This window comes from Castor canadensis, chromosome 8 (assembly GCF_047511655.1).
Source record: "Castor canadensis chromosome 8, mCasCan1.hap1v2, whole genome shotgun sequence".
Taxonomy (NCBI): domain Eukaryota; kingdom Metazoa; phylum Chordata; class Mammalia; order Rodentia; family Castoridae; genus Castor; species Castor canadensis.
Window position 1 is genome coordinate 110,877,969 of NC_133393.1, and position 14,868 is coordinate 110,892,836.

At 36.0% G+C, this 14,868-nt stretch overlaps 1 protein-coding gene and 1 pseudogene across 2 annotated transcripts in view; one reads left to right on the forward strand and one right to left on the reverse strand.

Moving 5' to 3' along the window:
• The window catches only part of Ptprr (protein tyrosine phosphatase receptor type R), a 253,736-nt gene that overhangs the window by 220,706 nt on the left and 18,162 nt on the right, over positions 1-14,868 (reverse strand). Inside the window, exons 2-3 of one of the 2 annotated variants that reach the window (XM_074083916.1) lie at positions 11,945-12,029; positions 5,869-6,167 (exon numbers count right to left, since the gene is read on the reverse strand). In XM_074083916.1, coding sequence (XP_073940017.1) covers positions 5,869-6,045 — 177 coding nt within the window. In that variant the 5' untranslated portion in view covers positions 6,046-6,167; positions 11,945-12,029. The remainder of the gene's footprint in view (positions 1-5,868; positions 6,168-11,944; positions 12,030-14,868) is intronic. The other variant, XM_074083915.1, reaches the window with a different exon arrangement.
• Positions 8,816-9,537, forward strand: LOC109691278 (nuclear ubiquitous casein and cyclin-dependent kinase substrate 1 pseudogene; annotated as a pseudogene).

Below are 14,868 nucleotides of genomic sequence, written 5' to 3' on the forward strand. Positions count from 1 at the left end.
TTTTCCTTTTGTGTTTTGTTTTGTTTTTTATTTGTTTGTTTGTTTTTATTTGTTTGTTTGCTCATTTTTTCCTGTTGATTTCTTTGGTTTTTTTGTTTGTTTTGTTATTGTGGGTTTTCTATTTTTATTTTTATTCATATTATCTTTTTTCTTTCTCTCTCTATACTGTCAACTTTATCATCATCTTCTCATCCCTACTCTCACCCCCTTCACTCTCCCTCCTTCTCCTGTGCTAAAATCAATTGCTCCCCTCCCCAACTACTCCTTCCGCCCCTTCTCACCCATTCTCTTTCCCCAGCCCTCACCTTCCCTTCCCATTCTCCCCCAACCTGTCACCAGACTACCCCTCCCTCCTACACATTTATCACCCACTGACCAATCTACTATATCAACTTTACACAACTCCAAAGCCCTGCAATTCCTAACACAAGCACCCTCTACTACAATAGAAGTGTACCCAAACACACACAAGGACCACAAAAACCAGCAGCCTCCACACTGCCTCCCCCACTCACCCACCCCACTTCACATCTCCTCCTTTAGTGCCACCCTATCCAACTCCTCAAATTCCTATAGCTAGCCTTACAAATGTTAACCCCCCAACTCCCACTACTTATAGATATTACCACAAAGGGGTCTCCTATATAACATTTAAACTACTGGTTGGTTATTAAACCTGTGAATTAGTTATTACTAAATTACACCCAGACCAGGGACAGAAATAGCACTCCACATTAGCTAAAAACCCAAGACAGCCACAAAACAAAAACTAAATCAAGGGAAAGAAAACAGGTGACTGAAAACACCAACTAGCCTATCAAGAACATAGTTGCACAGTACCAAACAAAGCAATGGGAAGATGAAAAAGGGATATATCCATTCTCTTCCCCAAAATAATTTAATACAGGATTCAGTGGGAAATCAAGAAAAAAGATAGCCATTTCTGGACTCTAATAAAACAAAGATAAGTGACACCAAGAACCCAATGATGTCCACAAAAACAGCCTCAAAGAAGAAATCCTGCAAGTAATCACTGAGAATTTCATGGAGATGACACTAGACATGGTTAACCAAAACATACAAGATGCACTCAAGAAATTTCAAGACACCAAAAATAAAGAATACAAGAAGATAAATGAACTCATAGGAGCCCTAAATAAATACCAAAGTGAAACAGAAAACACCATAGAGAGATAAATGAATTAAAGATGAAAATAGACAATATTAAAGAGGAAGTGGCTCATGATATAGAATACCTCAAAAAAACAACAAAAAAAAAAATGAAACAGAAACACAAAACACAGTGGAAGGCCACTCCAGCAGACTAGAACAAGTAGAAGACAGAATTGCAGAACTTGAAGATAAAATAGAAATTAAAGGAAAAACTGAAGATCTATTAGTCAAACAACTCAACACCTATGAAAGGACTATGCAAGAACTCACTAACTCCATCAAAAGACCAAACCTGAGAATTATGGGTCCAAGCAAAAGGGATTCATGATATACTCAATAAAATAGTAACAGAAAATTTCCCAAATGTAGAGAAAGTTATGTCCATTCAGGTACAGGAAGCCTCCAGGACACCAAACAGACTTAACCAAAATAGAATCCCCACAACATATTACCATTAAAACAACAAGCACAGAGAACAGAGAAAGAATATTGAACTCAGTAAGAGAGAAAAAACAAATAACATTTAAAGGTAAACCCATCAAAATCACGGCAGATTTCTCAATGGAAACCTTAAAAGCAAGAAGGGCATGGAGTGAGGTATTCTGGGCACTGAATGAAAATAACTTCAACTTTAGGATACTCTACCCAGCAAAACTATCATTCAAAATAGATGGAGCAAAAAAAAAAAAAACAACAAAAAACCCTCAAATCAGTAAAATCAGAAGTGCAAAAGAGGAGATAACAACAAACACCATGGAAATCCAGGAAATCATCAGATACTGCTTTGAGAACCTAAATTCCAATAAATTTGAAAATCTTGAAGAAATGGACAAATTTCTAAGTACTTATGACCATCCAAAATTGAGCCAATATCTTTATCTCAACCAGCAAAAACACTTGTTCCTTCCTATTATTGCTTATATTCTCTCTTCAACAAAATTAGAGATAAGGGCAGAATAGTTTCTGCCAGGTATTGAGGTGGGGGAGAGGGAGGGGGTGGAGTGGGTGTTAAGGGAGGGGGTGGGGGCAGGGGGGAGAAATGACCCAAGCCTTGTATGCACATATGAATAATAAAACAATAAAAAAAAATTGAGCCAAGATGCTATTCATCACCTGAATAGATCTATAACACAAAATGAAATTGAAGCAGCAATAAAGAGTTTCCCAAAAAAGAAAAGTCTGGAACCTGATGGATTCTCTGCTGAATTCTATCAGACCTTTAAAGAAGAACTAATACCAACTCTCCTTAAACTTTTCCATGAAATAGAAGGGGAAGGAAAACTGCCTAACTCATTCTGTGAAGCCAGTGTTATACTCATTCCAAAACCAGACAAAGACAACTCCAAAAAGGAGAACTATAGGCCAATCTCCTTAATGAACATTGATGAAAAATCCTCAATAAAATAATAGCAAACTGAATCCAACAACATATCAGAAAGATCATTCACCATGACCAAATTGGCTTCATCCCAGGGATGCAGGGGTGGTTCAACATACACAAATCTATAAATGTAATTCAGCACATTAATAGAAGCAAAGACAAAACCACTTGATCATCTCAATAGATACAGAAAAAAGCCTTTGATAAGATTCAACACCACTTCATGATAAAAGCTCTAAGAAAACTAGGAATAGAAGGAAAATACCTTAACATTGTAAAGGCTATATACGACAAACCTATAGCCGACATCATTCTTAATAGAGAAAAACTGAAACCATTTCCCCTAAAATCAGGTATGAGACAAGGGTGCCCACACTCCCCACTCCTATTCAACATAGTCCTGGAATTCCTAGCCAGAGCAATAAGACAAAACCTTAATATCAGAACTGAAACTCTGAAACTAGTACCAAAAAGAGCAGGGAATACTCTGGAAGCAACAGGTATAGGTAGAGACTTCCTCAATAGAATCCCTGCAGCTTAGCAACTAAGAGAAAGGATGGACAAATGGGACTACATGAAATTTAAAAGCTTCTGCACAAGAAAATAAATGGTCTGTAAACTGAAGTGACCACCCACAGAGTGGGGGAAAATGTTTGTTAGCTATACATCAGACTGATAACCAGAATATACAGGGAGCTCAAAAAAGTACACCCCCCCCAAAAAGTCAATGAACCAATAAAGAAATGGGCAACTGAACTGAACAGAACTTTTTCAAAGGAAGAATTCCAAATGGCCAAAAAAACACATGAAAAAAATGCTTACCATCTTTGACTATAAAGGAAATGCAAATCAAAACCACACTAAGATTCCACCTCACCCCTGTTAGAATAGCTATCATCAAAAACACCACCAACAACAAATGTTGGAGAGGACGTGGGGAAAAAGGAACACTTATACACTGCTGGTAGGAATGTAAGCTAGTACAACCACTCTGGAAAACAATATGGAGGCATCTCAAAAAATTAAACATAGATCTGCCATATGATCCAGCAATCCCACTCCTAGGGATATACCCAAAGGAATGCAACACAGATTACTCCAGAGGCACCAGCACACCCATGTTTATTGCAGCACTATTCACAATAGCCAAGTTATGGAAACAGCCAAGATGCCCCACTATTGACAAATGTATTAAGAAAATGTGGTATTTGTACACAATAGAATTTTACTCAGCCATGAAGAAGAATAAAATCTTATCATTCACAAGTAAATGGATGGAACTGGGGAACATCACCTTGAGTGAATTTAACCAGGCTCAGAGAGCCGAAAATCTTATGTTCTCCCTCATATGAGGACTTTAGACCTAAAACAAATGCAGTAATATTATTGGACATGGGTCACACACTCAGGGGAGAACACATACATGAGAAATAGGGAAAGGTCGGAAACCCAAAACCTGAAAGGGTTTGATGTTTCCACTGTAGAGGAGTTAATATACTAACCTTAAAACGACAGAGGTCACTATGTGAAGGTGACCAGGAAGTAGTGAGGAGGTCTAGTAGGGATGAATCAATTTGGGTTGTAATACACATGTGCATTGAAGCAGTGCTAGGAATCTCTCCGTATAGCTATCCTTATGTCAAACTAGCAAAACCACTATGTCTTTCTTATTATTACTTATGTCTTCTCTTCGACAAAATTGGAGAAGAGGGCAGAACAGGTTCTGCCTGGGAGAGAGGGGGGTGGAAGGGAGTGGGAGGCAAGGGGGAAAAATGGCCCAAACAGTGTACGCACATATGAATAAATTTTAAAAAAAGAGTTGATGACCAAGGGTATATGATGGTCACTAGAGAAAAAATCTCCCATGGACCTTAGCATTAATACTGGCATATCCAGATATAAAGACATCATTAATCTTCACGGAACAGACAGAATACATGACTTTTGCCTTCAGAACATCTGTTACCCATGAAATGTAAAAAAATAATAAAAAACATGTTCAAGTTTTTCAGGAGACCAAACAACCCATATATTCTCTTTTAACAAAGAATTCATGTTGTGGTCTCAATTTATGATTTTATTATATTGTTATTTTAATTATTGGCATGCCCCCCATATATTTTTCAAGCAAAACCAAGGATTGTATTCCATTTGTATCTATTTCCAGATACTTCAAGTGCAAACTGGATCAAATAAATACTCAGAATATATTAGTTGAAAACATCAATGAATGGATTTTTGATTCTCAATAGTGAGTGAAGTATACTAAATATAGTAGATAAAAATAACGAAAAGAAAAAATAATGAAAAGAAAAATGGCATGTTAAATTTAATTACATTTGCTACATAGAAAATTGCCAAAATGCAAACATAGTTTCATTGACTTATGTTGGCCTCAAAAATCAATTCATCTGAATGTATTTAGAGGCAGAAATGCAATAACATTTAGCTATTGATTTGTTGGGTTTTAATTATTACTTTATTTTTATACTTTTTAAATTAAAAAATTGATACATTAAAAATTACAGATAGGGAAATGTGCTGTTTTGATGCATATATATAAACATATGTATACATATATATCATGTAATGATCAACTGATTTGTAGTTTTAATGTGGATCAATCTGAGAGGGACTATGTCCAAATAGTGTGTCACAGCATGGGTTTAAACTATAACACCTCGGCAAATTGGGGACCTCTGGCCTATGTTATCTACTCTAAGAATATAAGCAAAATGATATTTGTCTCACCTTGATTAATGTAGGTTGGTGCTTGTCTAATGATATTAGGAGTATTATCCATCAACTTCTCTCAAGCCATCTTATTTACTCCAGTGACAGAAAACTACTCTCCCCTATGACAATTGTTCTTTCGGTTGTTCCTTCATTTATTACAATTCAAGTTAAGTGACCAGAGAATCTTCAGTAAGTGCCATTTATTTACATAGGCTGACACCAAATCCTATCTTTTTAGAACACATTATACAGAAGGCAGGAGGCTCAGTATAGGATATGATCTGCTATAACTGTAGAACCTTCCTAAAGTAAGTTTTAATTCAAATACTTAAGTATCTACAATGCACCGTGCATTGTGCTATGAACAAGGATACAGACAACTTTTCTGATTTCATGGGAAGAAGGAAACAGACAATAATCAAGTAACAAAGAAGAAAGATCAGGGAGTGAGACGCACTATGGTAAATAACCATTGAAATCCAAAAATAAGTATTTTCAATTAGTTTGTTTTTCTCTAACATCAACTCCAAAAGAAAGCATTAGTATCAGCATCAGCATCAGTTAAACCTGATACTTACCACCACAATTACATTAGCTGCTGGGATTGGAAGATTTTCCACTTCAAGATCTTGACCAGCCATAGCCAACAGATTGAGAGATGGGTCATACTCTGGTCTAGGAAATGCTGAATTAGCAATTTGGTGGTGTTTTCTTATTTCAGCTTCAGAAGAAGAATGGTAACTATGTTTATACATCTTATGTGGAGCAATATCTAGGCTCTTCTCAATGTCTTGTGTATGGTGATAAACGAATACTGGCTTCCCACTCTTCTTCTGAGGAATTGCCAAAAAGTGATCATCATTTATTGAAAAGCACCCTGAAAGAAAGAAGAAGCAAAAAGAAAATCAAAGTTCCTTATTTAGTAAGACATGTAGAAATATCTGATCAAGAGAGTAATTCTTTCTTGGGAGGCATGAAAATGTGTGAAGGATTCAGGCTAGTTACTGTCCGTCTTTTCCCCTGCTTCATCATTTCCAACAATTTGGTGGTATGGAGGTTTCTTGGTCACTTTAAGGTTGTTGTAGTTTGAAAAAGTCCTATTTATCAGATATTCTACAGCCTGTTTTGTTAAATAATTTCTTTTTTATCTAAACCAACAGTTCTAATATTCAATTGAACTTCTGATCCTGGATGTCTTATGTGTTTCTCAAATGGTAAACATTTGTATCATATTTAAGCTTTTCAGACCTAAACTGATAACATTTTACACAATTCTCATTTCATGCTTACTTGATTTTTACTTGTATTATAGTTAACTATGTATAATTTTTAATGTTTATAGAACTTTTTGAAGTTACTCAGGGCAGAAATTCAAATATAGACCTGGTAGCAACTTCCAGTTGTCTCATAGCATCCATATCTCCTTCTTACTTAGGGATTTGTCGATCCAGACAAGGATTTCCTTTCTTAACTTTTCTTGAACTAAGCATTGCCATTTGATCAAGATATAGCCATTGGGGTGGGATTAGCACAGTATGAACAGAGATGTGATGTAGACTTGCTCTCCATCTTTCCTCCTTTGTGCTAACTTAAATGCAAGTGGCATGGTGGGAGCATGAGGTAGAAGCTGTGTATTAATAACGGTACAGCAATAGAACAAAAGAAACTTGGTCCCTGATAAAAGTAGAACTATCATAACACCCCACAGCTTCCACCATGCCTTTATGTGGGAGAGAATTTTCTATCTTGTTTTAGCTGTTCTTAGTTTAAATATCTTAACTACAGTAATTAAAACTGCATACTGAGCAATATATTCATCTTTCACTTTTAGATAAATATCCATTGAATTGAATTAAATATTTCTCTTGTTAGTCTCTGGCCACAGGAAGAAATACATAACACATATGAATAGAAAAGACTATTGTTATACTAAATAACAATTACAAGCAAACATAAGTTCTTCTATAAAACAAAAAGCAGAGTGAACATATCATAAATAGTAATGCTTCCATTATGGTACCCAAATTTTCCCTTGGCATACCTAGGGCAAAACAACTAGCACAAATATGGTCTATGGACAGTTGCTTACCTCTTTTTTGCAGGATTTCTACCCCAATCCCTTATCATTTTATCTTTATTCCAAAACCTTGCAAGGATCTGTAAATCTTTTGTTTTTGCAAATCTCACCAATTAACAAACCCAATTTCAGTACTGCATCCAAGACATTTTAGAATGACATCCTATGATCTGCACTTATTGAAGTCACACCCTGTGTAATTCTCTCCCTTTGAGAATGGACTAGACTTACTTCTAAGCAATAGATGTGACCAAGGTGTTGGGACATCGCTTCTGTGGTTAGGTTAAAAAAGATGTAATTTCTGTGTTGCTAGAAGACTTTCTTGATGACTTTGATGAAGTAAGCTGCCATGTTGGAAGGGTCCATGTTGGAGGCCTCTGGCCAAAGCTTGAGGTCTCAGGCCAATAATCTTTGGGTAACTAAATTCTGCCAACAACCACACAAATGGGTTTAGAAGTAAATCCTTCTCCAGTAGTTCCTTTACCTGGCATCTCTGTCCTGGCCAACACTTAACTGAAGCCTTGTTGAAGATTTAGAGGCAGAGGACCCAGTGAAGCCATGCCCAGATTTATGACCCACAGAAACTGAGAGATAATAAATGTGTGATCCGAATTTCAGTGTAATTCGTCATGTAGCATTAGGAAAGTAATGCTACATGACTTAAAAAGGGGCATGATGATTAATTTCTTAGTTCTGACAGATTACTCTGGTTATACAAGAAAATGGATTGGAAGGAAACAACAGAAAATGTAAAGGTACCCAGTATGACATGTTAGTGACAGGAAGATAGCCAGAAGTAGATAGTAATGGGGTGGGGTGTGAATGGAGCAAAGGTAAATTCCAGAACTATTAAGATGTGGAATTGACAAACATAAAGCAAAACAGAAATAATTCAATGATCAGTTAATGTTGTGGAAAGGATCCAGTTCTGGAGATTTAAGGATAATTTTATTTCTAACAGGCAAATAAATATATGAAGTACCCCTTCATTTAGACAGATAAATGTGAGTTTGTGGTCCCTAAAATACATAGAAGCACATGTGTCTGGAACACAATTATACTTAAGTGGGATTCAAGATGAAGTGCTGGGCTAGAAATAAATACTGAAAACCATAAGCATATAGATAGAAAAATGAGTGACAAGATTGCTTAGGAAGATTTTACAGTAAGAAGATCAGAGTCTATTAGTCAAGACCCAGAGAAAACCACATTTAAGGACCATAGGAAGTAGAAGAAAAAAAAATAAACGAGCTTGTGCAAGTATGAAAGGCATGGGAGGAGTGTAACAAGGAGTCTATGCTTAGCAGTGTCCAGGGTTATTGAGGGTCTTAGAGTTCAAGCAAGATAGGGTTTATTGAGGGTATGTAGGGAGGAGTATGGGGGGGTGAGCGTGCAGGTGGCGGTCCTGGTCTTTGGCTTCTCCACCTGGTCTTGTTTCCACAGTGAACATGTCCTGGCCTGTCAGAAATAGGAAGATCATTGATTATTCCGAGTTTCAGGAATCTGATGATGCATATGAAGACTATGGAAGTGATTCCAGCTCTCCTGCTAAGAAAATTCGATCATCTCCCTAAGAAGCTAAAAATAAGAGGTGATCTGGAAAGAATTCACAAGAAGACAGTGAAGACTCAAAAGAAAAAAGCTGTGAAGACCGAGAATAATGATTCTTGTTCAGCCGAGGACAGTGAAGATGAAAAAGATATCATAAAAACGTGCTCCAGCAAGGGCAGGCAGCATGGAAAGCAGCTTCTCAACAGAGAGCGATGCTCATGGAAGATGTGGGCACTGAGGAGGAGCCAGAGGAAGAGGATCAGGCACCAATCCAGGAGAAAGATACTGGCGAAGATTTCTGAATGGAAGATGATGAGGATAGTGAGTATGGCAGTGCAAAAAAAGAAAAAAAACCAAAAGATGGTTAAGAAGTCCAAACCTGGGAGAAAAGAAAAGAAAATGCCCGAACCCAGGCTAAAGGCTTCAGTGACACCAAGTCCAGTGAAATGTAAAGGGAAAGTTGGTCGCCTCACAGCTTCAAAGACATCAAAGGAAAAGACTCCTACCAAAGAAGATGAGGAACTGGAAAGTCCTCCAGAAAAGACGTCTGCAAGTACTCCATCCCGGGAAATCTGGGGATGAAGGGCCTGAAGATGAAGCCTAGTCAGGGGAGGATTAAAAGTGATAATGGTTTGGGGAGAGGTTTTATTGGTAAAAGAAAGAAAAAGAGGCGGAGGGGAACGGGGAAGAGAGCCTACTTAAGATAGAACATGGCTATGGCTTGACTTAGGAGCTTTCAATGCTTTTTCCCATTTGTTGAAACTGACTTTTTCTCTCCCTCTCTCTCTCTGAAAATCACTGTATGCTGAAGTGTTTAAGTTACCTTTTTGTCTGTTGGTCTTCTTTTTGCCACACCCCCTCCCCCTTTCCCAAACAAAGTCTGTAAAAGTAATCACTGGATTGACTGTTTCATCTTTTCATTTTTATTGGTAGGTGTGCCACAGTTGTAAAGCAATAAGATTTGGGGTGAACATTATGGAAACTTTGGTTTTCACTAAAGAATAGTAAGTTAAACAGTAATCAAAATATAGAAAGGTGTTAGTTAAAAAATTATTGCTTCTTTCTCTACCTGGACTTTTAAAAATCATTTCTCATCTATATGAGTCTCTCTCTCTCTCTTTCTCTCTCCATATATATATATATATATATATATATATATATATATGTATGTATAAATACCTAAAAAAAAATCATGACTCTAAACTTCCACTGGTGAAGCAGGTTGGAGATAAGAATGAATCCTGAATTGTTACTAAAAGTACTCAAATTTTTTACCTTGGAGGCATGGGAGGAAATGTGGGATTGGCAAGGGAAACAAAGTCAGCAAGACCATTTTCATAGGAAGCAGGGAGTTTATTATGCTAGCAGACTCGGGGGAGATAATTTCTCAAAGCCCTGAGCTCTGATTTGTGCCAGGAGCTGAGTTATATACTTACAGAGTTTGTCCCCCACCCCACTACAGAATGTGGTCACAGTTATAGGAAACACTGCGGAGCTAGCTGGAGGCTTGCAACTTTGCAGAGCTACCAGAAAGCTGCTTGTGGACTCACAGTGGGGAAACCAAGGTGAATACCAGACACAGTAAATCCCAGGAAAATAGCCAATGTGGCCCCAACAGGAATGTGGTCACTTGACCTTGTTTGGGGTGTGGGTTTTCTTTTTTTATTTCATCACTTGTTATGTCAACAAGAATTGGAGCTAGTGATCCTTTCATTCTGCTTCTGTCCTTAAAGAGCATAAAAAAAACAGGGACTGCCAAACTGAAATTACTCTCAATATCAAATTTCATTCTCTAATGGTTCATGTTTTAAAACACACACACACACACACATATCTTGTTTTTTGGATAAAATTTTATCAAGGGTCAAAAAAGAAAGAAAAAGACGTCTTCTAGTTTAAATGGCAAGACGATCTACATATTACAGTGGAATTATTCTCAAGCTGACAATATTTTTATGTTTCAAAGAAATAAAATTTTTCAGTGAAGCTCAAAAAAAAGAAAAAGCTATACAGAGCATTCCATTGTAACATTTCCATGCATGTATGTATTATAACCTGAATTGGTTCATCCCCTCTGTTTTTCTCTTTTCTACCTTAGTCCCCTTCTTATGGTGTTTTCAACAGGTTTAAAATTTCTGTATTCATTTTTGTATAGGAAGTACATCAACCATGTTCATCTTCTTAACTTCTTACTCCCCTTACTGATCTCCCCTTACTATGACCTGTTTATCATTATATTGCTTTTATTTGTAGTAGGTCTATGTTCCACATATAAGAGAAAACATGTGACTTTTGGCTTTCTGAACCTGGCTAACTTCCCTTAAGATGATGTTCTCCAGCTCCATCTATTTACCTGCAAATGACAAAATTTCATTTTTCTTTATGACTGAATAATATTCCATTGTGTATAAATACCATATTTTCTTAATCCATTCATCAGTAGTGAGGCATCTTGGCTGTTTCCATAGTTTAGCTATTGTGAATAATGCTGCAATAAACATGGGTGTGCAGGTGCCTTTATTGTAACATGACTTACTTTCCTTTGAGTATATCCCTAGGAGTGGTATTGCTAGATCATATGGCAGATCTAGTTTCAGTTTTTTGAGGAGCTTCCATACTGTTTTTCATACTGGTTGTACTAATTTACATTCCTATCAGCAGCGTGTGAGGTTCCTTTCTCCCCACATCCTCGCCAACATTTGTTGCTATTTATGTTGACAATGAAGTTTGTAAATCTGTAGGACAGAGAAGCACACCCTACCCTGTTACTCACACTAACAGAATTACAAATCCTGTATAGAAATTCATAAAATAGACATTTGAGTACTCTGGAAAGTAAATAATATGGGATAGCCAGGAGACTGAGAAACAGAATTCGGTTTCAGAGCACCAGCAGGAAGTTTATCATCCATATGTCCCCTTCCACCTCTTTAGTCAACCCATAGAGGATACCAGTGAGCAGACAAAGAGAACTTCAGGAGAAATAGTCTAACTCTAAAAAACAAATTCTGAAAATGGGAACTCACAATGCTCAGAGGTACAGGAGCAATCTTTCCCATCTTCCCCCTCTTTTTTTCATTTTCATGCTTGGGACCCTCAAGCAAGGGCCAACTTGTTCAATCATCCCATGGTGAAAGATGAACAGGCAATAAAGCATGAGTGTAAAAGTGAAAGAGAGAGAGAGAGAAAGAGAGAGTGAGAGAGAGATAGTCAAATTCACATCTTTAACAAATCCACTTGTGAGATAATTAACCTATTCCTAGAGATAATAACATTAATTCACTCATGACAATAGATCTCTCATTATTTAATGATATCTTAAAGGTTCCACTTCTCAACACTCTTGCAGTGGGTTTAAGTTTTTAACACAGAAACTTTGGGGGAAACATTCAAACCATAGCAGGGGCTAATTTCCAAAACATATAAGGAACTTAAAGAACTGAACAGCAAGAAAATAATCTACTTTAAAAATTGATAATGGACCTAAACAGATATTTCTTTAAATAAGACATACAATGGCCAACAGAAATATGAAAACATGCTCAGCCTCATTTATCATTATGGAAATGCAAATTAAAACTATGAGATATCACTTCATATGTATTTAGAATGACTTTTATCCAAAAGATGAAAGATAATGAGGGTTGGTGAGAATATACAAAAAGGTGATCCCTTATACATTATTGATGGAAATATAAATTACAGCATTGAGGGAAAACAGTATGGCAGTTCCTAGAAAAACTAAATAGAACTACCATATGACCCAGAAATTCTACTTTTTTTTTTTTGGTGGTACTGGGGTTTGAACTCAGAGCCCATGCTTGCTAGGTAGGTGCTCTACCACTTGAGCCATTCTGCCAACCCTTTTTGGTGTTGGGTATTTTTGAGACAGGGTCTCAAGAACTATTTGCCTGGGCTGGCTTTGAATAGAAAACCTTCTGATCTCTGCCTCCCGAGTAGCTAGGATTACAGGTGTGAGTTACTAGCTCCTGGCTTCCCACTTCTGAGTATATATCTAAAGAAATTGAAACCAGTATGTTGAAAGGATACCTGCATTCTAATGTCCATTTTCATTGTAGCATTATACACAGTGGTCAAGATATAGAATCAATCCAAGTGCCTATCAACAGATCCTTATCAATAGATAAGGGAAATTTGATATATGCACACAATGGAATACTATTTAGACTTAGTAAAGAAGGAAGTTTGAGTATTTGTGACATCATGGATGAACCTGGAGGACATTATGCTTAGTAAAAGCAGTCAATCAGAAAGACAAATACTATTTGATTCTCACTTATAGAATCTAAAAAGCTGAACTTAGAAGTGGAGAATAGAATGAATACCAGAGGTTGCTGTAGGGGAGGATAAAGTTTCAGATGGACAGGAGGAATAAACCTGGAAATCTATTGCACAGCAGGTGACTATAGTCAATAGTAATATATTGTGCATTTCAAGGTAACTCATAGAATACATTTCAAATCATGTCAAAAATGTTGGGTTAATATATGTTAATAAGTTTGATTTAATAATTCCACAGTATATAGATATATAAAAACATTAGGCTGTAGCCCATAAATGCATATAATTACAATTTGTCAGTTAAAATTAAATAACTGCCACCTAAAATTAAAAAAAAGATATCCGGAGAAAGAATTTCCATTTTACTTTTGATAATATGGACAATCAATAGTGAAATAATAGTTTTTCAAAATTATAGTAGAACAAAAAATTATGTTTAAATGACTGGACATCTTCATACAACAAAATGAATCTTTGCCTAAACTTTACAGTTTATATAAAAATTAATTTAAAAAGATCATAGATCTAAATGTATAATGCATTACCATACAACTTTTAGAAGAAATCATAGAACATATTTATTATCTCAGGCTAGAAAAGAGTGCTTAGTTATAACATCAAGTTCATAACCTACAAAAAGTAGTTGATAAACTGGACATCACTAGAATAATAAAAGAAATGCTCTGTGTAAGATACAGGAGTAGGTACAAGAGTAAGAGAAAATAACTGCAAATCATATATCTGAAAAAGCAGTGGTAACCAGGCTATATAAACAACTCTCAAAACTCAACAGTTAGCAAACAATCAAATTTAAAAATGGGCTAAAGACTTGAACAGGTACATCATTAAAGAGGATACATGAGTGGCAAATAAGTAAATGAAAATGTGTCCAAGTTCAATAGTCAGTAGGGAAATGTATATTAAAACTGATAAGAATTTCATTTTAGTATTCTAAAATGAAAGTGCTAACAATACTCAGTATTGGAAAGGATCTGAAATAAATGGACAGCTTGACAGTTTCTTATCAAGTTAAATATATACTTCCCATATGACCCAGCAACTCCATTTCTGTATACTTACCTTAGAGAAAAAAAAAATATGTTCACATAAAAATATGCAAAATTTTTGCGGCAACTCTACAAAAAATGTCCTTCTAAGGGTTAATTGGTAAATAAACCATGATATATCTATACCACTAAGTATTACGCATCAATAAAAAGGAATGAATTGTTGGTCCACACAACTTGGATGAATCTAAAAGGCATTCCACTGAGTGAAAGAAGACAGTTTCAAAAGTTCACTGAATTTCCCACTTATATGACTTTCTCAAAAAGACAAAAACCTATGGTGATGAAAGAAAGATCAATAGATATTAGAGTTTCCTGGGCAAGGAGAGAGATAGCATGAAAGATGGATTTTTCTTTTTCTTTTTTTTGAAGTGATTAGAATGTTCTGTGTCAGATTGTGGTGGTGGTTACATGAATCTATACATGTTTTAAAATTCATAGAGCTATACACCAAAAGTCAATAGATTATATTATTTTACAAGATACTTTTTTCACTCAAAACTGTATCAAAGGCATCTTTTCTTATAACTCAATGTCAATCTTTATCATTGAAAAATAATTGATGAATTTTATAGAAAGTT